Genomic DNA, 26,144 nt, shown 5'->3' on the forward strand with positions numbered 1-26,144 from the left:
GTGCAGATACGTGCTGGTAAATAAATAAAAGCAAAAGAAAATGTTTTATTTTTATTTGTTCCTCCCCGTTAGATGGCGGTTTCCTGGGTAATTCTGTATCAGGTTCAGGCGCACAGCTTGCACACTGCCATCGTAACAACCGGTGTAGATCTACAAGAAAGGAGGAATTAGTAAAAGCAGAAAATACGTGAAAGCAGAAATACGTATAACGTTAAAAAACACACTATCCCCCTCTACCATGCACCACTAACCTTGGGTTCACCCCTGACAGCATACACCAACACATATTAAGGGCAAATATTAACACCATACACACACAGTAACACACTAATACCATTTCCCCATAAGCATTGGCGTCTCTAGTCAAAGGAGGTAAGTCCTATCATAGAAAAGTATGTAGAATCACATAACATTAGGACCCTCGGATGTCTCTTGAGAACTCACAAATGCCCATATGACTCTACATATTAGTTTATATTGACCCAATAAAAGTTATCCTCTTGGACCAGTGTGGCTATATCTGTTTTCCTATAAGCCCGGTTAGACAGGGGAAATTTGCAACTCTAAGGGTACATTAGATTATGGACAAAAATGTGTACGTATTTATGAGTGTACCAAGACATGAACAAAAAAAAAATACAATAAGTCACCTACCATGCTTTCGTGAATCGACAAACACATGATCTTGTCTGAATGTCCACTGTATACTTTTAATTGTACATGGGACTTGTGGAGACAAAGACAAATCAGGTTACCGTAAATTTTACCAGACGCAAGTCAAAGCGAGTTATACTATTTTGGGTAGAAATTATATTAAATATATCATATAGCTCACGTCCTTAGGCCTGTATGATGCGTCGACAACATTTATATGCAATCAAGAGTTGCTGCTGTGTTTATAAACAAGTCTAGGGCAGCAAAGCCTATAAATACATCACTGACCGGTTGGCCTTTCGCTTGCCGAGTACACTCATTACAGCTTAAGCGTTATAAATAAATGCTTGCTAGACAGAAGTAAGCATTTTTAAGCACCCTCCACCTTGTGCATTGGTGAAAACATTAGGCAGCGCGACTACAACTGTAAGGTTTCCATTCCTTTCTACGACGAGAAGTGATTTTCTTAAAGCATGCCAGCTATTTAACCCCTTCGTGACAAAGGCTGATTTTAGTTTTTGTACCCTTCGTGACAATGGCCTTTTTAACATTTCTGCGCTGCTTGTGTTTAGCGGTAATTTTCTTTCCCGTTTACTGAACCCACACACATTAGATATTTTTTTCAGGACAAGAAGGGCTTTCTTTAGATGACATTGTTTTGATTGTATCATATTATTTACTATTAAAAAAAGTATAAAATATGGTTAAACACTTAGAAAAAAATGACTGTTTCTAACTTTTAGTTGAAAAATCTTTTACTCATCTATAAAAGGTAATGAAAAAACCTGCTAAATAGATTCTACTATTTGTCCTGAGTTTAGAAATACCCAATGTTTTTATGTTTTTTTGCTTTTTTCTACCCATTATGGGGCAATAAGTACAGGTAGCGTTTTGCTATTTCAAAGCCATTTTTTCCAAATCTGGTAATTCTTCCCCCCATGTGCCATTTCAAGTATCTTTGAACCCCGCCAATGCAATTTACCCCATCAAGTCATATATTTTTGAATACTAGACACCCCAGGGTATTTCAAATGCTGGTATTTTAACTTTCCATGCACTTATTCTACCAGCAGCCTATGTCAAACTTTATGGTAGTCATTTTTTTGCCACACACATTTTACTTCAGGTATGAATAAACAGGTTCTCGTTTATGTCACTATCACAAAACACCCCAATATGTGTTCAGCAACATCTCCTGAGCGCAGTGATACCCCACATGAATGATTTTGCCTGGCTGTTTGGGGACAATAGGGCCACATTTGGGGCATGCACATTTTTCATTGTTGAACTTTGGCATTTGGGGATCCACTGCCCATGCCCTATTTGGTACATCTTTGAGCCGGGCCATTTCAGTGTGCCCAACAAAACCATATATTTTTGAAAACTAGACACCCCAGGCTATTTTAAATGCTGGTATTTTAACTCTTTGCATGCACACATTTTACCACCAGCATTTTTTCAAAGTTTGCAGTAGTATTTGTGTGTGTATTTTTCCCCACACACACCTACTTTATGTATGAATTTACAGCTCCTGGTATATGCCGCTGTCACACGACACCCCAATATGTGTTCAGCAACATCTCCTGAGCGCAGTGATACCCCACATGCATGGGTTTGTCAATTTTTTGGGGAACTAAAAGGCCACATTTGGTACGTGTGCATTTTTCTAATTGGAAATTAGATGTGTGGCCATCCTTCCCCCCGTGTTAATTGGGACATTGTTGAACCCGGCCAATTCAATTTACCCCATCAAATCATACCTTTTTTAAAAGTAGACACCCCACGGGCATTTAATATGCCAGTATTTTAACTCTTTCCATGCGAGAATTGTTTTAAGCTAATATGCTAATTTTAGGACTTGCTCACAAAAATATATTTTATACACACACACTTTATTTTTTTTGGCTTTTTGGGTGCAGAAAGCAAAAGTAGATCGCTTTCTGCACCCGTTTAAAGACGTGCCGGTCCTGGCACGTCAATTGTCATAAAGCACATGCTTTTCAGTGTCATGCCAGGACCGGCAATTGTCGTTAAGGGGTTAAAGGTAAGGGGCTCAACGCATCTTTGTGCAGCGGCCCCTTGGCAGAATCAAAACCTATGGGTAAGGGCATTTAAAAACGTAGGGAGTATTTTAAATTCATTTACGGGGTGGAATACTGCGAGAAGGAGTAACACTGACAGAGCCATCTTCTTTACCTGCAGCCCATAGACACGAACAAGTTTATCCAAGCAGGCCGTCACCATGACCTTCCCCAAGATATTGATGGCCGTCACGGCATGATTGTGCCCTTCATAAATGCGCACCAACTCCCCGGTCTGAGACAAAAAGAAGTGGATGAAAATGAGGACGAAAAGTCATCTAATTATAGATGCCAGCAAATGTCACAACTCATTGGAGATCCGTTCAGAAGGAAGAGGAGCACTTGTCCAAAGGCTCATATCAGATGTTAACATTTCATCTTATTTACGCAGTTCAAGGTCAATAAATACACCCAGGAAACATTACCGAAGCCAGCTTCTAACTGCCTACTCGTAGCACTGAATAGCTATCTTATGCTATGATCAACACAATTAGAGTGTAACAAATAGAGGGCCACAGTAGCTTTATTTAGGTCTAGGTGTCTGGAACACGTCTCAGTGCGCGATCCGCATACTTACATGGATGTTGTGGGCATGAACCGTCTGGTCACTGGATCCGCTGAACACAATATCTTTGACGACCTGCAAGAACAAAACAGTTCTGAAAAAACAATTTACCATAAATTTTCTTTTTCCTAGTATAGTGGCAGTATGTATGGGTTGTTCTTTCCCCTCACAACAAGCTTCTGAAAGACCAATCAAGAAGTAAACGCCTCCCCCTCTTACCCATAAAGGCCAGCAAACTGGTAGGGTCCTCAGTAATAGCAAGAAATACTACTCACTCTAACGTATAAGGGAGGGAACTACGTACTGCCATTATGCTAGGAAAAAGAAAATTTACAGTAAGAAATTGTTTTTTCCTGCGTATAGCGGCACTACATATGGGATATAGAAAGATCCCTTAGATGGGTGGGATAGAGGCATTGACCGCTAGAAGAACATGACAGCCCACCAATGCAGCTTCCGAAACTGCAGAAAGGTCTAGCCTATAATGGCTAACATAAGTATTCCATGAAGACCAGGTTGCCGCTTTGAGCATTTCTTCTGGGGAAGCGGAGGCCTTAGCTGCCCAGGAAACAGACATAGCTCTAGTAGAGTGCGCCTTAATGAGATGATACATCCACTTTACAGGATACATAGGCTAAACGAATACTATCAGCAAGGCATCTAGCCAGAGTAGATTTGGACACCCCCTAACCCACAGTTCTCATGAAACTGAAGAGACAGGTGGTGTGGTGCACGAAGTGTTGCAGTACGTTGTAAATAGACATGAAGAGCTCTTTCAACATCCAAAGAATGCCACATGATCTCTTCTGGAGAAGGACTAGGAAAAAAGGTGGGTAACACTATAGGCTGGTTAATGTTAGTCCGCAACAAGACTTTAGGGAGGAAAGGCGGTCGGAGATGCAGAACTACTTTATCCTGATGAAAGACAATGAACTCACTGGATGACAAGAGATCCTGAATTTCACCCCCTCTTCTAGCTGACGTGATGGCGACCAAAAATGCAGTTTTTAGGGAGGAGTTTAAAAAATATCTCCTGTAGAGGGTCAAATGACACAGAACATAAAGCTTGAAGAACTAGAGATAAATCCCCGGAAGGAAAGGACGACCTGGACAGAGGCCCATATAGAGTAATAGCCTTGCAAAAAACAACTAATAAAAAGGGATCCGAGGCCAAGTCCAAAGCAAGAAGTGGCCGAGGGCGGACACTTGTCCCTTCAGGGTAGCCACCTGGAGACCTGCACTGAACCCCCTCTCGAGAAACTGCAAGATGACTGAAACAGATGGAGGATAGGTCAAGAAATATTGATCTTGGCACCATTCCAAATACTTGCACCAAGTGCTGAGGTAAATTTCTGACCGGCCATAGCACCGTGACTACCTTAATCCTGTAGAATTAGCCTTGCAGCATCCATGCCGTTAAACGAAACATCTGGATGGAGTGTATATGGACATTGTGGTTTCCCAGTAGATCTGGAAGTTCCCAAGAACAAATAGCCATCTAGAGCAGGTCCGTAAAGCAGCCCTGGTTTGGCCAAACGGGAAGGATTGCAAGCACCCTGGCTTTGTCCTTCTTGATCTTCTGGATACGCGGAATCGGAGCTACTGCGGAAACAAAGGCTAGCTTGAATTGCCATATCACTGTTAGTCCGTCTAGAAAATGAGGATAGTCCATTTTGTAGAGAAACTGTTTGTTTTGTCCTGTAGCCATGAGATCTACTTCTGTACGCCCAAACTCGACAACCAACCTGTCGAAAAACAACTGGTCTCAGACCACTCTGAGAACATATTCCCCTGCTCGGATAGTCTGCCTGATATAACATGCCAATAGATCTGTCAGCTGATTTTTGGCCCATAACAAAAATATCTCCGAACAAAGACACTGAAGCTTCCAAGCCCTTGTGCCTCCTTGTCTGTTGGGGTAAGCTACTACAGTCACATTGTCTGACTGAAGCTTACTTGGTGGAACATAATACAAGATTTGAACGCCTTAAGGGCTAGAAAAACTGCATCCAGTTCCTTTAGTGGGATGACTGGCTTGTCTCTTCTGGAGACCATCTTCTTGGGGCTCTGTGGAACCAAAAGTGAGCACCCCAACCTGTCTGATGCATCTGTTGTGACAATGGACCAGTCTGCTGGTTGAAAACAAAACCACTAATTGAGCTGTTGGAGAACCACTCTTGACACCTGGATCTTAGAATCTAATTCCTATTGAGACCTGGACCAGCTGGAGAGGATCTGCCACTGAAGTGGCCTCATTCATGACAGGGCCCATCTTACTGCTGGGATGGTAGAGGTTGATAGACCCAGGAGACTCTTTGCTTTCCTGATGATACAAATTGGATATTGTTGCAGATGGTTTACTGCCTGTGATCTTCTGAGAAGTAAGGGGCAAAAAGAGGGATACAGAGTCCACAATGTGACCTAGGAAATAGATTCTCCTGGATGGAGTGAGATAGGATTTTCCTATGTTTATGATCCATTCGTGCTGTTTTAAAAAGGCTATTGAAGTCTTCAGTTGGTGATTTAGTTGACTTGGAGAGGATGCCTTGAGAAGCCAGTCGTCGACATACGGGATGGTGGCTAAACGGTCTCAACTCCCCCGCCATTGGACAGAGAAGCTTTGTGAAGACTCGTGGAGCGGTAGCCAAACCGAAAAAGAAGAGCTTTGAGATGAAAATGCTTTGTTCTTATAGCAAATCTCAGGAACTTCCTGACATAGGGACATGTAGATACACATCTTTTAGGTCTATAGTGACCATGAAATCTCCTTCTCGGATGATGTGGGAAACTGATATAACAGCTTCCATTCTGAAATGTTGATAAGCAATACAACCAATGACGGATGGCCTTTAAGTCGAGATCCGGATGGAATGTGCCATCTAGTTTGGGCACGGGAAAAATTCGAGAATACATACTCCTCTCCATTGATGCTCTGAGGGCACTTATTGAATGACCTCTTTCACTAACAATTTCAACACTACTGCCGACAAAACTTTGTTCTTTTTTGTAAGATCAGAGGAACACAGGAAGTGGTCGCGAGGAACAGTGAAAAAACCTGATCTTGTAGCCTACAAAAACTATTTGTCTAGACCACTCTGTTATCCATGTGTTTTCTGTAGACTGAAGCCATGCTTTCTAAAAGTGTTGCAGGCGACCCCTGCTCTTGCCTTCCAATGGTGAACCAAAAAAAAAGTCTTCCTTGTTCAATCAGCAGGTCACATAAGGCTGCTTTAGAGGCTGTAACCGCCTTCCGAGATCTAACCCATACTGCCCGTCGGTCCACTGATGACAGCCCCATGGATCGGGCGGGAAGCCCAGGTTGCTTTGATAACAGATGCTCCCGCTGAAGCTGCTTTACCTTGAAACACAGCTGCCTGAAACATTCTCCTAATGGCTGTTTCAGCTCTCTCATCCATAGCGTCTGAGTCCCGATATCTCCCTTTAGGAAGCGCAGCTTACTTAGATACTGTGCAGCTTGCACCTCTACCTTTGGAAGCACCTCTATTCTTGAAACCTGAAAAATTGTTTAAAACTCTTAGAAATAAAAGCTCGCTCGAGTTACTCCACTCCCTCTTTAATAAACTTGTGAATTTCTTGAGGCGAAAAAACAAATCCATCCCCTGAATCATAAAAAGTAGTCGTCTCAGAAGATGAGCGAGCGCATTCCCCCGAATAAACGGTCAGACAAAGCCTTTTATGCCTTTTTGCAGGTGACTTAGCCGCATCTTTAAATGCTGAAAGGTCTGGGATAAATTATCTTGGAACAGCATAAGAATGACTGCATGTCTTTTTGCCAAGATGTCTTTCAGGAGATGAAGGGTTAAACCCAAATTAAATCCAATGCAAGACACCAGTGTGGACTCTAGTGGTCAGTCAGGTTTGCACAGCTTAAAATAGGCTGCCAAATCAGAATTGGCGCCATAAAACCAATCTGAGCATGCGCGAGACGGATCACGCTACAGGATCATAGTGGAATGAATAGCCACCTGGGCGTGCGTTCCACACAATTGCGCATGCTTCTCCATTTCCAAAAAAGGATAGTGAACGCTGCCTCTGTAAGCCAGTTACAAGGCGCTAAGCACGGAACTTCCACCCGGGAAGTGCAAACCGCAAACACTTATTAAATACAATGCAAGACAACCGTATGGGGGCTTGGTGACACGGGAACCTGACCTGACGCACACTCTTGTGGTCAGTCAGGTTTGCACAGCTTAAAAAAGGCTGCCAAATCAGAATTGGCATCATAAAAACGATCCGTCCCGCGCATGTTAAGATCGCGCTACGGGATCACAGTGGAACGAATAGCCACCCGGGCGTTTGTTCCACACAGCTGCACATGCTCCTTAACCAAAAAGGATAGAGTGAACGCTGCCTCTGTAAGCCAGTTACGAGGCGCGCAGCACAGAACTTCCACCCGGGAAGTGCAAACCGCAGCCATACACTCACCCCCCCGGCAACAACCATCAGAAGAATCCACGAAGCTGTTCACCCTACGAGGGACAAGAAAAAACTGAGGACTCTACCAGTTTGCCGGCCTTTATCGTAAGAGGGGAGGAGTTTACTTTTTGATTGATCTTTCAGAAGCTTGTCCTGAGGGGGGAAAGAACAACCCATACGTACTGCCACTAATACACAGGAAAAATACCTTTTCTTATGTGCGTAACAGGCAAGAGATATTATTGTATAAAGATATACAATCCATATGTGTAAGCAAAGAAAAAAGACACCTCTATTCATCCATTCTTTTAAACTTCTCTATAACAAAACAAATGTCATTAAAAGGAGCGGTACTCCTCAGAGGTTGTGCCACACCAATGGGAATATACTAAGGTTGATGTATCTGGGCTTTATCTGCTAAACTAAGAGTCTGTAGACAAGCAAAATATTTCAAGCCTCCAACTTGAAGGGGCCAACCCGAGAGGGTGCCTCTCATGGAGACCTTGAACAACAGCGCGCAATACCATGGGTAAATCTGACAGCATATTGAATAAATCTCGCTTATTATTCTATGCATCAGGACAAATGGCTCGCCCACAGCATTTAGAAGCTGAAATCAATACGCAACATCATGCTGGATAACAGGCCATTGTCTGGATAATATGCAGGGAAAAGCCAGTAAGCGCCAGCACTCCTCACCGTCATGCAGCGGACGCTCTTTGTATGTCCTTCAAGTGTTCGAAGCAGGAGACCATTCCGAGCATCTCTAACTCTAATGGTAGAATCGCGGGATCCCACGAGCAGAAAGCGACGAGCCTTCCCTTGTACTGTTGCCAAGCAGCTAACCGCCCAGGGAGAGTGACACTCAAATACATCAATTTTCTTCTTGCTCTTGAAAGACAAAGAAAGAAAAGTAATTGATTTTATCCCCTCTTCTGCTCAAAGGCACAGGAGTTCAGTAATGCATCATCAAGGCCTCCTGTACACAAACTGTAGTCTTCCTCCCCCTGCATATCTCTGCTGGCGTTTCAAGGAGGTCACTTGTCCTTTGGCCCATTTATGAAGCCTCACCTGCTTCCTTCACAATCCTGTTGTCTTTGAGCTCTTCCACGAAACCACCAGCACCTTTCAGCTTACTTCCATCGAACATTCAGTACTTACCCCCATTTCAGCGGCATCAAGAAGGCTCCTTACAGCAAGTGCTACATCTTACGTCACTGATCACAAAGACGCTTGTAAGTTTCTTCTGCCATAAGATCTACTCACCTTAAGGGAAACAGTAACCACGGTCCCATTGGCAAGACCCACATAAACTATACTCCATCGCACATGCAGACAGAGGACTTGTTCACTGAAGTCAATCTGCTTGACAAACTTCTGAGTCTACAGAAGATGGAAATCAAGGTCAAAGAAACAAATTCACCCAACGACTCAAATTTACAGAAGGGACCACAAAAACATCCTAATATGGGGGGGACCGGCTCCTACCTTTGAGAGCCAACGCTAGTCAATTGATACAAAACCAGATGTTTGGTCGCAATAATATTGCGCCCGACATAGTATAAGACTTTGTTCAAACCACAGACAGCGTCTTTCACCTTTTCACCTTATAACGTGGATCTGAAGCAAAGAGGCCACTAATTTGGTTAAACAGGTGCACGTTAAGTGGAGATTTTATTTCCTTTAAAAATTTTATTCTTACATTAAGCAATGAGCTGCTTCATGGTGCGGGTTCAAATAGGACTTAAATTATCAGTAGTAGAAAAATATATATATACACACACACGACAGGAGAAGTAATACCTTGACTGAGTAGCAGCGGATGGTGCAGTCACTGGAACCTGTGAAGAGCATCGCAGACTTTCTGTAAGTCTGCGTTACCAGAAGACAGTTCACTTCCGATGTATGGCCTTTAAAGACACCCATGCACTGCCGATTCTGAGATTCAAACAGATTAAGAAACAACCAGAAAAATATGTTTAGGAAACAAGAATGAAGATGTAGCAAGAGACATTAGCACAAAATACCTACTGATCAGATTTTATTTTAACTAAGAAAAAAAAATCAAAACACACATATACAATATATATATACACACACACACTATATATATATATATATATATATATATATATCTCAGACATGCTACCTTCAGTCCATTTGGCGGCCATATTTCTAATGCTTATCTCTGTGCCATCAGCTGGACAGCAGCATAGAAACAAACTGTTTAAATTTGTTTTTTTTTTTTAAACTATTTCAGATATCAGAGTTCAGCTTTTCTTAAAAATCTCTTCCACACACAGGACACTGAATCTATTATGGTTGACTAACATGATGTGCTAGCTCACTGAAATCCTATTACACAGAATTCTGTTCTAACCCACCACAAGGTTATAAGCGCGGACGGTTTTGTCCGCAGAGCAGGTATAAAGCAAGCCTCTGAATATCTGGATGGCGTTAACAGAAGCATTGTGTCCTTCAAAGTTGCCTTCTGTAGGCTCTTTGACTCCTCTGGGTTTTGATGATACCCCTGTGAAAAAGAACGTAGATTTACTAAGAGGGAAAGCCTTCAATCATTCCAATGGACAGCTGCAAAAAATAAAAGATAAATAAAATCCCCAGTACTTCAAAGAATGAAATACTAACTGGAGGAATTCTTCGACCAGGAATTCTTTGATATTCTTTGATTAATGCCCACACTGCAAAGGAAGGAAATTGTAAAAAGTTACAGAAATCTGGTTACCGGTAATAATCAGGCATATAAAATAAATGCCAGTATAAGAAGCCATTGAAAGGAAGAAACCAACTAAAAGAATAGTTTTTTTTTTTGTTAATATATTTTTTTATCACTTTAGTTGGTAGTCAGTGGGTGCGTCTGAAACGCCTTAATCTCAAAGAGCTTTTAAATATGATCAAAAGACACATCTACGTAATAGTTAGGAAAAGCTCAGAGCAAATACTAATATCAAGTCAAACGGGGTGCATGGAAGCACTGGAGGAGCTACACGCAGGCGGTAAATAAGCTATAAGTGTGGGATTCACACTCACTTGGGTTCCGCTGTGTAATTTGAGCCGAGCTCACGGATGAAAATCACGTCGTCATCCGACTCTGTACTTCTGCCCATTTTCGACGGGCTGTGTGGTCTGTCGTCAGAATCAGAGTCTATCAGCACCACTTCCAACTGCTGACTTTGAATCTCCACCAGCTCGACGCTGGAATCGCTGTCACAGTTCCCTCCGCCTGTGTTCCTGCCACCCTTCTCCAATATACGTCCAAGCTCTTGGCCTAGGGACGTCGAAGTGCTGACCGCAGTCTCCTTTGAAAATGTCCAGCCCCTAACCTTGCGTATCGGTTTACTGGTACAGGGGTCTTGCTTGGTGTCGCCGTTTTCAGGAACATGCGTGGCTCTCAATGTCTTCTTCTTGGTCCTGTTAAAAGTCGATTCTGTTCGTGGCTCTTCCGGCTCTCTTTTTGTAATATGATTGTGTTCCGAAGCTATAGCTTGGATATAACATAAGTTAAGAACTATTATGATATCAATGATATTCGAAAGACAGAGCACTAAAGGATTTAAATATCCTAACACTGAAGATATACTAGGCACTAGATTTAATATATATATATATTTTTTTTATTTGCATTTGTTCCTCTCTTAAGAGATAAATCATGCCTACTAATGATATATACCCTAAAAAGCTCCGACCACCATCTGTGATGGTAAATACCCGCCTGTGCTTCTTGCCTTTGGGGGATTGCAGTGAGAGACACATGCGGATGTATATCTTTGTAAAATTGAGATGTATACTGTTCAATGTCTTGTTGTTTTAATGTTCTATAAGTTAGTGTCAATTTCCCTTTGGTAAACGGCCGACAAGAAAGCATCTCCAGGATAGTAACAAATATTAAACAATTTGAATATAATGCTTAGATTTGCCACGATTAACGCCCAAGGATTATTCCCCTCAAAGACGAACAATACTTTTAAATAGACTATGGAGTGAAAAGATAAATATATGCTGTATTGGAGATCTAGCGACAAAACATGAAAAATGCAGAGATTCCCCATTATATTTGAGGCCTCATTGAAAAGAGAAGTAGCAATTGTTTTTTCCTAAAGGTATAGATCGATATAAAATTATAACTTGATCCAGACGGTAGATACATAATGATAATTGAAATAAATAAAAAGTGACATTGGTCAATGTATATGCACCAAACAGATCACAGGTGCACTCTCTTACGTCTCTCTTTCAAAAGATAATGAAAATTAAAACAGGGATTCCTTATGATTTTGGGTGATTTCAACTGCATATTAGATCCTGACTTTGATAAAATGACTCAGAAGATACAGATGGAAAAATTTGGCTTTTCTTGGGCTAAAGATTCAATAGAATATTTGGGTATAAAAATTTCAGTGAACCCTGCAGCACGGATAGAAATAAACATAATGCCAATTATAATGGAGATGAATCAATCATTTAAAAAAATGGCGAAAACTATACATTTCCTGGATGGGGAGGTTAAATGCTGCTAAAATATATGGATTACCAAAAATTACATAAATGTATTTGGGCTTCAAAAAAATAAATAAAAAACAAAACAAAAAAAAAAACACATTAATGACTATTTGATAACGCACAACAAGAATCTTGGTACGATCTACAACTTAAAAGTAATATTCCATCTAAAGATCTTCAGACACTTTTTTGGTTGCCTAAAAATAAATGTATAGAATATGCGAAGACATGCAAGAACTTAACTTTGGCCCATTTATTAAAGACGTGGACCCAGATAAAAAAGAAAATGGGACTTGAAGACAAAATTATTCTGTCTCTACCACTGAATATAATTGAAAACATAATTCAAGATATAACTATCATGGAAACTAGACGGCATATTAAAGATCTCAGACTTATATGAAGGTCAGGCTATTAAAAGTTTCCCGACTTTACAAATGCAATATTCTCGATCTCCGGGGGAATGCTTTGAATATTTAAGGATTAAAACCTTTTTAGGTAAAAAATTTTTGATAGTAAGAAGAGCAATGGAGCTATTTTTATTAAGTATTAGAATCCAACGATCATAATAGAATGATTACAAAATCCTTAAGTATAATTCTCCCCCCAGCTTTAAAGAAATGGGAACGAAACACATGCATTGTTTAAATCGCAATGAGCTACAGTTTAAACTGATGAACAGATGGTATATGGTTCCATCAATATTAGCTAAAATATATCATAACGCTATACCTAATTGATGGAGGTGCGGAGAATTAAAGGGTGGTGAATTACATATTTGGTGGAGCTGTACAGCTAATAAGAAATTTTGGAAATTGATATCATCTCACCTGCAAAGGATTTTTGGGCAAGAATGTAGCTTGACCCCAGATCAAGCTCTGTTACACTTAAATCTCCCCAATACAGATAAGAACGATTTAAGGTTTCTTCTCCACCTACTAACAGCTATAAAAATAGAAGTGGCAAGAAACTGGAAAAAGTCGAAAGGGATTATTTGGACCAAAGTTAAATCCCAATTGATATACCAGTGTCAAATGGAGAGGGGAATTGCAACCTACCCAGTATTTCTTAAAGAAAAATCTCTCTTTTGGAGGGGCTGGGTAGATCAATTACAATAGGGCAAATTAGACTAAAATTAAATATAAAATATAAGCAAGCTCCTTGAATTTCAAATTTACGAAGCACACTAAATCCTGGTGATGCGGGGACTATAAGAACTATATTATTAAAGTAAAGTATGTGAACCAACGGGAATTTTAAATAGGTCTAAACTGTATGTATTTATGCGTTTGTGATAGATACAATCGAATACTCTGTGCTTAAAATCAAGAAAATAAAATAAATAACATTAAAAAAAATTAATATGAAGAAATCTTACCTTTTCTTTTTTTACTGCTTCTCTCCAAACCGGGAATTTCTGGACAGGAGGAACCATCCTTAAAAAAAAAAACACCACAACATTTGAACAGGCTTCATCAATGCAAAATGCATGAATATATTCAAACTGAATTAAAGGCCAGCTGTATTGACCAGTACATGGGCTGCAGCCTGCCTGCTTATCCCTGGACCTGTAATGGTTTACAACAAGATCCTTTTACTTGTGTAAAATACTAATTACATTCTAGAGTAAGATTATGACTAAAGTGCATCCTTCATAAAACTGTCTATTAACCCCCAGGATAAAGGCGACTGCCATACAATGCAATGAAAACCAAGCTCATTGACTAGTGCAGGTCACGGGCTATCATTAGACAGAGGCTAAACCGCTCCAATGAGCACTATGTCACTTACCCCGGTTGCCCTTCTCTTTTTTCCAGCCTCTTGTCCATCATTCTGTTCAGTGCAAGATTCACAGCTATCTGTAGCTACATCCACCGGCGTGCTGGTTGTAAAGCCACCGGCTGCACCGAAACCCACATCTTCGCTAACTAATCCGGAAAGGCAAGAACCAGACCTTAGCATTTCTAAATCTGGGGCACTCTGTTTGTTCGGCCTCTTGCACTTCTCCTTAATGAACATATTTGTTTTATCGCAGCTTTTCTCTTTATCCTGAGTTGAATCGCAATGTCTCACAGGCCTGTTTTGTGCTTGCGGGAAATTCTCAGCAGCATTACTAAAATGCCACTGGTTGCCATTGTATGGATTTGGATGAACTTGCCAGTTTCCTCCACAGGTTCTGGGATCCATCATTGACGAAAAGCTTGCATTCCCCTCCTGGTGCCAATGGTAGTTTCTGCCCGAGTCTCTATGGTGCCAACTCTGCTAAAGTGTGATACAGAATAACAATACATGATACATTACAATAACACGAAACCTGCACGGTTACCAATCAGCCGGATCAGAAATATTCACACAACGCCAAAAATGGGGACCATCATCAACCTATATTTAATCTATAATCTATGTTCATACACACACACACACACTATCGTGATGAGTAATTTAAGTGACATAACTAATAATGCATACACACAACTTAATGACCAGTAGGTAATGTTTAACACATTATATATTACACACACAACCGTGATCGATGACTTAGAGGTTATATTAACACACACATATGTAACAAATTGGGGCAGAGTAGCCAAATACCAAATGACTATAATATAAACACAACAGCGAAGCAATAGAACATATTACGTAGAATGTTGTGTAAGGAATGTATGTCAAAACTAGCGACATAGAGCAATGACAACATACAGAGGAATATTACGAAATAAAGCCGAGTTAACTCACAGAGCTGCACTCCTGCCAGAGTTATAGTTTATGCTGAGGGGCAACATTACATAACGATTATTAACCGGCCACGGCCGACACTCACCTGTACGCCACGTCTCTACCAGCACTACCAGTAAGTTTTTCCCACCGCGCACTTCCGCTTCCGGTAACGCGAGGAATCGACGCTCTTTATAGGGTACAGTTGCCATGGTGACGATGCGCAGCTGTAGCTGCTTAACTTTTAGACCGTGACTGAGTTGAATCGGAAACAGCGAGGGGAATAATAATAATCAGTTACCGTCAATGCCTTCCTTAACCCCTTCAGTACCGGGACGTACCTGGTACTTCCTGGTTAACAGTCACCGGTAGACCGGGACGTACCAGGTACGTCTCCTCCAAAAAACGCCCCCACATCACCACAATCGCGGTGATCGTGGGGGCGCTGCTACTGCTGTCTGCACAGGACTCCTGGGCAGACAGCACAGCCTGTCTAAGCCCGCTCCCAAGCCTACGATCACTCCCACGGAGTGATTTTGTAGGCAGAAACAGCGATTGCAGAAAAATCTGCAATCGCGGTTTCAGGGAAGGGGGTGGGTGTTGAATGGGTCCCCACACAAGTGTGGGGACCTGATCCAACACCCCCCTGCTGCCTGCATGAGAGGCTGGCAGTCATTTCTTATCCTATATCGCCCTCGTGTGACATAGCTTGTAATAATATTTGGCGTTCTTGTTATCAGTAAAGCTGCTATGGCATTGTCATTTCTTATCCTATATCGCCCTCGTGTGGACATAGCTTGTAATAATATTTGGCCTTCGTTTTATCAGTAAAGCTGCTATGGCATTGTCATTTCTTATCCTATATCGCCCTCGTGTGGACATAGCTTGTAATAATATTTGGCGTTCATGTTATCAGTAAAGCTGCTATGGCATTGTCATTTCTTATCCTATATCGTCCTCGTGTGGACATAGCTTGTAATAATATTTGGCCTTCATTTTATCAGTAAAGCTGCTATGGCATTGCCATTTCTTATCTTATATCGCCCTCGTGTGGACATAGCTTGTAATAATATTTGGCGTTCATTTTATCAGTAAAGCTGCTATGGCGTTGTTATTTCTTATCCTATAGCGCCCTCGTGTGGACATACTCTGTGATTACACCCCGTTTTTAAAGCGCTGCTGAACAGGGTGTAGATTTAGTGTAATCTGTGTCTAGGATGGCCTTTGTGACATTTAATGAGCAGCAATGTCCTGCATATGTTTATTTAGCTGTAATATTATTACCTCACAGACCCGACAAGCGAAATAAAATGAGTAAACCACATATATATCATCTTGGAACACTCAGCTACGATCCACCACGTCCAAACAACAGTGGCGTCTCCAGCTTTCATATTTAGGGGGGGCACATGGGGGGCCAGGGACCAAAGTAGGGGGGCCAATTATAAAACAGTACATATACACTTTATATATATATATATATATATATATATATATATATATATACACACACACACACACACGTTAGACGTGCATTTTTAACTGCATAATATGCACTTATCTCTTTGAAGTAATGACCGTGATTGAAATATGATTTCAAAATAACAGCTAAACTGACAGTTATTTTTCATTCTTTAATATTAGTCCCTGCTGACAATATATATAAATATTAGACCCTGCTGCCGATATATATCATTTATTTATAGATGGCGTGTTCGCAGCCATGCCTTTTAAGCGTGTGCGAGCGTGAGTGCCCGCGCATGTATGGTTCTGCGTTATTCCGTCTTTTCTTCCCTTTGGAGGGGTTAAGCCGTGTAAACTAGTTTGAGCAAAGCCTTTCTCATATTTTATTCCTTGAGTCCAAATTGTTACGTGGCGCTCTGCTTATCTTGTCCTGTTGACCCGTTGTACAGCGCTGCGGACTATGGCGGTGCTATATAAATCAATAATTTATAATCAGACTTCAACATCGCCGAAGAACCAGCACGTTTCCAGACATCCGTACTCTTTAGTACGAAGCAGGAGTTTTAAAGTAAAAACATCTTATTTTAATAGGTTTTCCTAGCAGGATTTACAAGATCAAAATAAAAATGCCCCCCCCACCCACGACACGTGAAAAACATATATTTGGAGAAAAATAAATTACCACCTTCTGTGGGATACTGTTCCATGAATGCACTATTCTTTCAGTGAACGTGTCTTTTGATCCTGTCACTTCACATGCACCCGTTACTGTCCTGAGCTCTGTTATAAACTCCTGGCATGCGGTGCTTTGTACTGCTCTATCCTGCCGTGCGCCCTCTCTGTGCCCTCCCTGCGCCCTCTCTGCATGGAACCAGACCCTCCTTTCCTCGTGCATTTCTAATCCCGCAGCGGAGATGTACGGTGGGGCAGGAAGGTAACTTACCCTTCCGCAGTGCGATGCTTCTTCATGCAGTTCTGCCACTTACTGCAGGATTGTGGTCCCAGGGGGGGCTTTGGAGTAGAAGGTGTGATGGCAGCTTACATAGCGATGGCAGCTTACATAGCGATGCTGTTCCCATGGCATCAAGGCTCTCCCGTAGTGGCAGTTTTGCACTGTAACCCCCCCCCCCCGTTAGAGGTTATTGCAGATATATTCTGCCCCTCCTCTGCTATCTGTAGCCTCTTATCTCGTTCTTTTTTATCCAGTCCCATCCTCATCAAACCTCTGATTCACTTCTTGGCTCTTAACCCCTCGTGTGCCGTCAGCAGCGCCGCTTTCACCCTTACGTCCGCCACCAGGGTCATAATCCTCCCGGGGGGGTCCTCGGCTCGGTGTTTCCATACATTGTGCCGTCATCCTGCGAATCCCCCACGGGTTGGGGAAAGAGACTGCGGCCAAAAGTCTGGATAGAGAACAATTATTCTTCTCACCGACAAAAGCGATCCATGCGCGGCAGCGGGGGGGGCAGCGATAGAAAGCGACGCGGGCAACAAAGACGTAAAAAACCTTGTGAGTAAGCAGGAGGTCGTCATTGGAATGCTTTATTTATAAGATTCCCGGGAAAGGAAACAATGTATCAAATGTATCCGTAATAAAAGAAATACGTTTTTTATTTGGTCCGAGATATAAACAGAATTTCATTTATATCCGGATCCGATCGTATTTTAATAATTAAAGAACTTGGATGGGGGGCGGGGGTTATGAAGCCGTTGACTATGGGAAATATCTTGAGATTTACGAGGGCCGTTGATTTAATTAGTTAATTATTGTATTGTAAATTATTGTGCATTCAAATATTCCAGAATGGGGCAGTCCCACCAAAAAAACAGATGGAAAGGTCACGCCATCGAGCCATGGAGGCCGCTTATTCTCTTTACACGGGCCGTTATACCCGGCTTTGTGCGTCGCCCCAATGTGTCCATCATTTGTAGAATGTAAGAGAAGTAAGGCCAGGGTCCCACTTAATACCCTTCTCGAGGGGGTCCTCAATCTCTGTCCCCCCCATCACACGACCAACAGGAGCCGGAGTCCGCAGCAGCCATGAGTCGGACACAGAGTCCCATGGAGAACAATGAAGTGTGCAGGAAATCGACTCCAATGCCGCGGACGAGCTGTGCATCCAGAGAATGCTTCCCCCTGCGATGCGCTTACGGTTTAATCAAGCGTGTCTCTCCCATTCGTGTAACACCATGTCCCCAATCAATATTCTGCGCAGGAGCGCAGGCGTCGCAGGCGTTAACTGATGTAATGGGTTACAAAGATGTAAAAAGGAACTAAGTGAGCTGCCAATCAGGAAGGAGAGTAATAGTAAATCTATTTCTTATTGGAAAACATTGTGTTCTCTTTTATTTTATTTTACTTGATTACCTGCCACCTTTAACCCTTCGTTATCGTACCAATGAGTTAGATGACTCCCCTAGTGCAAGACTCTCCTAGAATCCGGGAGCAGTTGACTTGCTGCAATGTTTTTGTACGATTTGTACAATTCGGGTAAAATAAAGTCTCTCTTGACCTATAGGTACAGGAAATGTTTTAGGATAAGCCGTGCTGTGATATCATTAGTCTAGGAGTTTTGAAATAGTTGACATTTTGAACAATTTAATGACGCACATTCTATGTACTTTTTTGTACGAAGCTATTCATGTACTAAGGCAAATAGGTTTTGTTCCGTCTTGCGATGACGTGGTTATGAAAATGTCCTGTGCTATGTATCAAGGTATGAGTTCCTCTCGCTCCATTACCTTCATTTATTTGGAAGATCTATACCTCGCGGTGAGTCCTAGAAGATTACTTGGATCTGTGCTTCTAATATTTACGGCCTCCATACCCCATAAGACTACTTTGACCCGAATTCCCTCGATACGTCGCTGAATGGTCCATGAAACTGGACGGTCACATGAAACTTTCTCCCGCTTTCCTCCGACAATCTTCACATTTCCCTGAATGGAGACCATGGCCAGTGACCTCCAGCTCAAATTTCCCAGAACCTCCCGACATCCCCGCTGCTCGCTTCACGGGCACAGCGGCGGTGGAGATCCTGAAAGACCCTGTCCCCAGAGAAGCCGTGTCGTTGTCCACTCCCTGAGTTGTGCATCGGCAAACCCTACTGATCTCCCGGCGAAAGTTGATGGTGAAGAGGCCGTAGATAATCGGATCCAGGCAGGCATTGAAAAGGCCAAAGAGGAAGAGGATGTGGCTGAGTGATGGCGGGACTTTCTCACGGGTCAACATATCTGGTGAGAACCAGTACCAGATTCCCAGGAGGTAGTAAGGCGTCCAACAAACTATGAAGGTCAAAACAATCACCAAAGACATCTTTAGCGTCCTCATCCGAGCCCGAGGGATGTTGTTATATGAACGCCGGAGATGAATTTCCCTGGAAGAGACTAACAAAAGTGAAACATTTTAGTACCGCTTTTGTAATTCGTCTACTTGATGTGCTTGGTATACGCGTGTACACGCCACTTGTGTTGTCCAACGGCATACCCCATGTTCACATATTGAAAGCTAATTTGAGAAGGTTTATTACTGACCACAAGACTTCTTCATCTTCTGTGATATCTCCATCAGGATGCGGGAGTAGCAAAAGATCATGATCAGCAACGGCAGGAGAAACAGGCAGCAGAAGGTGAACATGTTGTAGATGGTTTCCTGCCAGTGGGCTCGGAAACTGCCCAGGGTGGCACACTGGACAAAGTGCACGGGCTGCGATCTGCTGACCATGCGGAACACGAAAAGCTGAAATGGTTAAGTCAACAGTTAGTCGGGCACCAAAAAGTTACAAACAGAAACATGCAATCTGCCGGCGGATCCGACTTTTTCGGCTTGTTGGTCTCGTCTTAGATACAGGAGCCATATGTCTATCCCATTCCTCACTGTATTAGCCTCTACCACTTCTGATAGGAGGCTGTTCCACTTATCTACCACCCTCCCAGTAAAGTACAACTTACTTCCATTACATCTAAGCTTCTGACTTGCAGCTTATACAAAGGAGGGCCAGATACCTCCATCCATTTTATTACACTCATCATTATTTAGGCTCAGCGTAATGGAGTCTCCGCCCTGCGTTTCTCCCATTGGCTGCGTGGTGTTCTCTCTGAGAACTCACAGATTCTTCTACAATGATCTATGGAAATATACAAACCAATCCACCTGGGGTATGGCCAGTAAAAAACTTAGGACCCAGGCCACCGACAGCATGAGTTTATTCTTCTTCTTCGCATCCCCAATTCCCAGTGGGTTCAAGATGGCGGACTGGCGATCCAAGCTAATCACCACAGTAACAAATGCTGAAGAGTACATGGCCACCAGCTTGAGGAACATTAGGATCCGGCAGGCCACGTCACCCGCATACCACTGGATAGTCACGTTCCACACTGCGTCCAGTGGCATCACGATGAAAGTGATGAGCAGGTCAGCTGTGGCCAAGTTGATGATGAGGATACGAATGTGAGACTTCTTTCTGTACTTGTGAGTGATGGTCCACAGGGTGGCCACATTGAAACACGCCGACGAAATAAAGAGGATACAAGTGATCGTCACGCGAGCTTTGGCAGCCGTGGAGAATGTGGGGAGTATAAACTGCTCTTCGTTGAGCAGGGTAATATTAGGCCCATGGGACTTCTCCAGCTCATTGGTGTGGATGCAACTCACATTTAAAGTTCTCGGTGGGCAAAGTCCTTGAGGGATGAAGTCCACCTCTAGTATCTCTCCACCACTCAAGTTCATCTTGGGTCAGATCCCACAGCCACTTGATGTTGAGACGCAGTTCTTCTAAAATGTCCAGACACCATGCTTCCCTGAACGCGAGAGAGACGTGGCATCTCCTTGTTGCATTAGATGATGATTATGAAACCTTGTCTGCCATAGTTTGGGTCAAGAACATCAGGACACTCATTTTCATAGTGGCTTTCTCAATCAGGGAACAGTTGCCAAATCTCTTTGTTCATTAATGACCAACCACTAAGCCATCTTAATAACAATCAACTCTAGAGGGTGTTGCTCCATGTCTCTTGGTGGTCTTCATTGTGCGCTCGTCAAGATCTTCTTCCAGAGACACAGGGAAGAGGGTAATCCTCTACGGCTAGGATAACGGGAATTATATGTAACTGGGCGAGAGAGTTCGGATGGGAAACCCCATGCAATTCTTCCTTAAGAGGAACGATGGAAATGACTCTTTCCCTGTCCGAGTCCTGCTTCTGTAAAGGAGACCAAAGAGACGTTAGTATTACTGGGTCATTAAAGCCAAAAAGCAAACCCACCAAAATCTTTAGTGACTTAATAATCACCTTAAGGTTTCATATCTAGATGCCAAGAGGCAAAGACCTAAGCTGGAGAGCGGTGCAAGCGGAGGTATTTACATTGTTTGTTATGGGAGTTTCCCCCCCCAGACTTTTTAATGTGGCTTTGTGCCCCTTTGCTGGGGTGTTTGTGTATCTGAGTGGGGCATTTAGAAGGAAAATAATAGGTCTTATTTACCCCGATTAATTTATAAAGCCATTTCCTGCTGTTTCTATACACATTATCGGGGCTTTTAGGGCTGTAGAACCCTGCGATCCCCTCATACCCAGCAAACATTCTGACCTCCTAGAAAAGAGGGGCATTAGGAGAGGAGAGAGGGGGCATCAGGAGAGGAGAGAGGGACTGGCCAGGCTCAGGTTTGCCGCGGAGAGACATCCAGCCTGATATATATCCCCACGAGACGTTTAATATTAGGTTGAATTTTCTGGTGACGAGGCTCTGATCTGCCTCCGGTCCGGGTATATTTAGCTCGTCTCTCTGTAGGGGGGCAGATTACGGTGATTAATGGTGAAGCAGGCTTGATGTTGGCAAACAGTAGCTTGGCAGAACAAGACCCCCCTCTGGGCCACTGAATAATTATATTTGATTCTACCTCCTAAGCCAGTTGGGCTATTAATCATTGGCACAGAACAAAAGCCTGGTGCTTGGAGCGGGGCCATTATATACAGTGTATATTCACCCTTTGAGCGCAAGTTGTGTGAATAATCCTCTCCACAGCAACGGGTTTAAAGGTTCATTCCGAGTGGAAGCTTTAAGCAGAATACAACTTTACTTAAAGAGTAGTAATTCCTTGGAACAGCTTCCCAGCAGCGATAACATTGTGTTTGAGATGCAACCCTGTCCTGGACAAAAGAGGAGACTTTAAGACGTTTTCTCCCCGCTGCCAGTGAAAGGGTTAATGAATACTTTTTCCCGGCCGGAATAAATCAATATCCCCTCCACTCCTGGAACCTGAGAAATATCATTTATTTATAGATGGCGTGTTCGCAGCCATGCCTTTTAAGCGTGTGCGAGCGTGAGTGCCCGCGCATGTATGGTTCTGCGTTATTCCGTCTTTTCTTCCCTTTGGAGGGGTTAAGCCGTGTAAACTAGTTTGAGCAAAGCCTTTCTCATATTTTATTCCTTGAGTCCAAATTGTTACGTGGCGCTCTGCTTATCTTGTCCTGTTGACCCGTTGTACAGCGCTGCGGACTATGGCGGTGCTATATAAATCAATAATTTATAATCAGACTTCAACATCGCCGAAGAACCAGCACGTTTCCAGACATCCGTACTCTTTAGTACGAAGCAGGAGTTTTAAAGTAAAAACATCTTATTTTAATAGGTTTTCCTAGCAGGATTTACAAGATCAAAATAAAAATGCCCCCCCCCACCCACGACACGTGAAAAACATATATTTGGAGAAAAATAAATTACCACCTTCTGTGGGATACTGTTCCATGAATGCACTATTCTTTCAGTGAACGTGTCTTTTGATCCTGTCACTTCACATGCACCCGTTACTGTCCTGAGCTCTGTTATAAACTCCTGGCATGCGGTGCTTTGTACTGCTGTATCCTGCCATGCGCCCTCTCTGTGCCCTCCCTGCGCCCTCTCTGCATGGAACCAGACCCTCCTTTCCTCGTGCATTTCTAATCCCGCAGCGGAGATGTACGGTGGGGCAGGAAGGTAACTTACCCTTCCGCAGTGCGATGCTTCTTCATGCAGTTCTGCCACTTACTGCAGGATTGTGGTCCCAGGGGGGGCTTTGGAGTAGAAGGTGTGATGGCAGCTTACATAGCGATGGCAGCTTACATAACGATGCTGTTCCCATGGCATCAAGGCTCTCCCGTAGTGGCAGTTTTGCACTGTAACCCCCGTTAGAGGTCATTGCAGATATATTCTGCCCCTCCTCTGCTATCTGTAGCCTCTTATCTCATTCTTTTTTATCCAGTCCCATCCTCATCGAACCTCTGATTCACTTCTTGGCTCTTAACCCCTCGTGTGCCGTCAGCAGCGCCGCTTTCACCCTTACGTCCGCCACCAGGGTCATAATCCTCCCGGGGGGTCCTCGGCTCGGTCTTCCCATACATTGAATTCCCCACGGGTTGGGGAAAGAGACTGCGGCCAAAAGTCTGGATAGAGAACAATTATTCTTCTCACCGACAAAAGCGATCCATGCGCGGCAGCGGGGGGGGCAGCGATAGAAAGCGACGCGGGCAACAAAGACGTAAAAAACCTTGTGAGTAAGCAGGAGGTCGTCATTGGAATGCTTTATTTATAAGATTCCCGGGAAAGGAAACAATGTATCAAATGTATCCGTAATAAAAGAAATACGTTTTTTATTTGGTCCGAGATATAAACAGAATTTCATTTATATCCGGATCCGATCGTATTTTAATAATTAAAGAACTTGGATGGGGGGCGGGGGTTATGAAGCCGTTGACTATGGGAAATATCTTGAGATTTACGAGGGCCGTTGATTTAATTAGTTAATTATTGTATTGTAAATTATTGTGCATTCAAATATTCCAGAATGGGGCAGTCCCACCAAAAAAACAGATGGAAAGGTCACGCCATCGAGCCATGGAGGCCGCTTATTCTCTTTACACGGGCCGTTATACCCGGCTTTGTAGAATGTAAGAGAAGTAAGGTCAGGGTCCCACTTAATACCCTTCTCGAGGGGGTCCTCAATCTCTGTCCCCCCCATCACACGACCAACAGGAGCCGGAGTCCGCAGCAGCCATGAGTCGGACACAGAGTCCCATGGAGAACAATGAAGTGTGCAGGAAATCGACTCCAATGCCGCGGACGAGCTGTGCATCCAGAGAATGCTTCCCCCTGCGATGCGCTTACGGTTTAATCAAGCGTGTCTCTCCCATTCGTGTAACACCATGTCCCCAATCAATATTCTGCGCAGGAGCGCTCATTAAAGACCCCCGAGTGTAATACCCCGAGGGTGAGCTGGGCAGCCGCTGCTCTTAAGATAAAGAGGGGGTCCATCGTATTAAAATAATTCCCTTTACGTTTCGATTAATTGATGGCTTTTTGCTCGTTTTCTCTCTGAATGCAGACGTCTTTATTAACAGAACTGATTTTTTTGAAGCGAGCCGCTGCAGATCTTACAGCAACTAGATCAAAGGGATCTACGACAGCCCCTAATTACCCCCCCTGCTCCTCACGCAGCCAGTGACAGGGATAATGCCCTCTTAGGGGGTTATTGTAGGCAGGAATTGTATAGAACAATGGGATGATGGAGAGATGGGGGCTGGGGTGACTTTTAAAATAACCCACTGATTTTTTAACCCTTAGCTGAAAGCTGTTTATTTCATTTCAAGATGGGGATCTCATATGAACAGATTAACCAATCCCCCAACACACATACACTCATGCTCTCTCTCACATTACCTGACCTCTCTCACACTCCCAACGCCTTCCTACTCTCTCTACTCCCTGTCTCCTTTCTAGCAGCTCTGCTTTTCTCTTGCCTATTCTTCTTCTGTCTTCTTTCTTCGTCCGCTTCTCCCCAGGCTTAAACAGAACGGTTCCACTTAGGGGGCTCTGAAATAAGTTCTGCATCGTGGAGAAAGAAGTAAAAGAAAGTTATCTGTTTTTTTTTCTTTCTCTTTAATGCTTTCTGTCTCTTTAAAAGTTTATTAAAATACTGCAGTTGCCTAGAAACAGAGTCCTGTCATTCCTCTAAAGCCCTATGTATTACATCATACCATTCTGACCACATATTATTGCCACGTCCACCTGCCATGTCATACTAATCCATGTGAAACAGCGACGTTTTCCACATTTACACAGCGATGGCCAGTGAGTGTGACTGAGCAAGGTGTTCTGCGTGATAGGTGTGATGAGAGTGATTAGAAGAGCTAAAATGAGATACATTCCGGATTAGCGTATAAAAGTCTTGGAATGTTGGAAAAACATTATCTATATTAATCACAGCCCACCGGCCTCCCTCCATGAATAATTGCACATTTAATGTCAGATTAGCCTCAGATAAGAGCTCCATGCGGCTCCGAGCAGTCATCGGAGAGCCCGGGGTCTTCTCCTGCCCCCTCTGCTGGTTCTGTGCGCTCCTATTATTAGCGTCCATGCAGCCCATGAGGATATCAGTTTGCAGACAATGTGACTTCATTGTGAGCCTCGTGTGTCCTTGCGCAAGGTGAGGCCAACGGGCATCCTGAGGCTATTGTCAACCGGATCTCTGCTAATAATACAGGGGGGGGGTTAAATATATATACTTTTATTATAAATAAGTAACTGGGGACTTAATAAAACAATGCCCGGTCTAACAAAAGTAACAAAGTATTTTCAGGATTTTGAAGAATAAATTTGAAAAATAGTTTTTCCCATCATTAGCGGAATAAGAATCGCTGATAACGCGCGGATTACGCGCGGATTACGGGCTTTGTCT

General features: G+C 43.1%; 2 protein-coding genes across 2 annotated transcripts; both read right to left on the reverse strand.

Moving 5' to 3' along the window:
• Nucleotides 1-50: 50 nt before the first annotated feature.
• LOC128504383 (zinc finger protein 106-like) lies at nucleotides 51-15,131 on the reverse strand. The gene is made up of 13 exons (XM_053474416.1): nucleotides 15,080-15,131; nucleotides 14,047-14,514; nucleotides 13,634-13,691; nucleotides 10,786-11,239; nucleotides 10,384-10,436; nucleotides 10,122-10,267; nucleotides 9,541-9,675; nucleotides 9,004-9,120; nucleotides 8,437-8,628; nucleotides 3,313-3,375; nucleotides 2,851-2,970; nucleotides 655-726; nucleotides 51-150 (listed from the first exon to the last, which is right to left on the reverse strand). Exons 2-13 carry the CDS (start codon nucleotides 14,443-14,445, stop codon nucleotides 52-54), a joined length of 1,908 nt encoding a protein of 635 aa, XP_053330391.1. The 5' UTR covers nucleotides 14,446-14,514; nucleotides 15,080-15,131; the 3' UTR covers nucleotide 51.
• Nucleotides 15,132-18,920: 3,789 nt separating this feature from the next.
• On the reverse strand, nucleotides 18,921-21,516 carry LOC128504843 (gonadotropin-releasing hormone II receptor-like). The gene is made up of 3 exons (XM_053475088.1): nucleotides 20,591-21,516; nucleotides 19,972-20,176; nucleotides 18,921-19,824 (listed from the first exon to the last, which is right to left on the reverse strand). The coding sequence occupies exons 1-3, from the start codon at nucleotides 21,164-21,166 to the stop codon at nucleotides 19,331-19,333; spliced, it is 1,275 nt and encodes a 424-aa protein (XP_053331063.1). The 5' UTR covers nucleotides 21,167-21,516; the 3' UTR covers nucleotides 18,921-19,330.
• Between the last annotated feature and the right edge of the window lie 4,628 nt (nucleotides 21,517-26,144).

Source organism: Spea bombifrons, chromosome 9, assembly GCF_027358695.1.
Source record: "Spea bombifrons isolate aSpeBom1 chromosome 9, aSpeBom1.2.pri, whole genome shotgun sequence".
In the NCBI taxonomy this organism is placed as follows: domain Eukaryota; kingdom Metazoa; phylum Chordata; class Amphibia; order Anura; family Pelobatidae; genus Spea; species Spea bombifrons.

Bases quoted from the DNA above. Each gene is read 5' to 3' on its own strand.
- LOC128504843 (XM_053475088.1), bottom strand. From the start codon at position 21,166: ATGAACTTGAGTGGTGGAGAGATACTAGAGGTGGACTTCATCCCTCAA. The intron at 20,177-20,590 runs GTGGATTGGTTT...TAACCATTTCAG, and splicing joins TTTTACTGGCCATACCCCAG to CTTTTCGTGTTCCGCATGGT. The intron at 19,825-19,971 runs GTCAGTAATAAA...CACTTTTGTTAG, and splicing joins GAAGATGAAGAAGTCTTGTG to TCTCTTCCAGGGAAATTCAT.
- LOC128504383 (XM_053474416.1), bottom strand. From the start codon at position 14,445: ATGATGGATCCCAGAACCTGTGGAGGAAACTGGCAAGTTCATCCAAAT. The intron at 13,692-14,046 runs GTAAGTGACATA...TTTTTTTTTAAG, and splicing joins AAAAGAGAAGGGCAACCGGG to GATGGTTCCTCCTGTCCAGA. The intron at 8,629-9,003 runs GTGAGTAGATCT...TTGTCTTTCAAG, and splicing joins TGGTTACTGTTTCCCTTAAG to AGCAAGAAGAAAATTGATGT.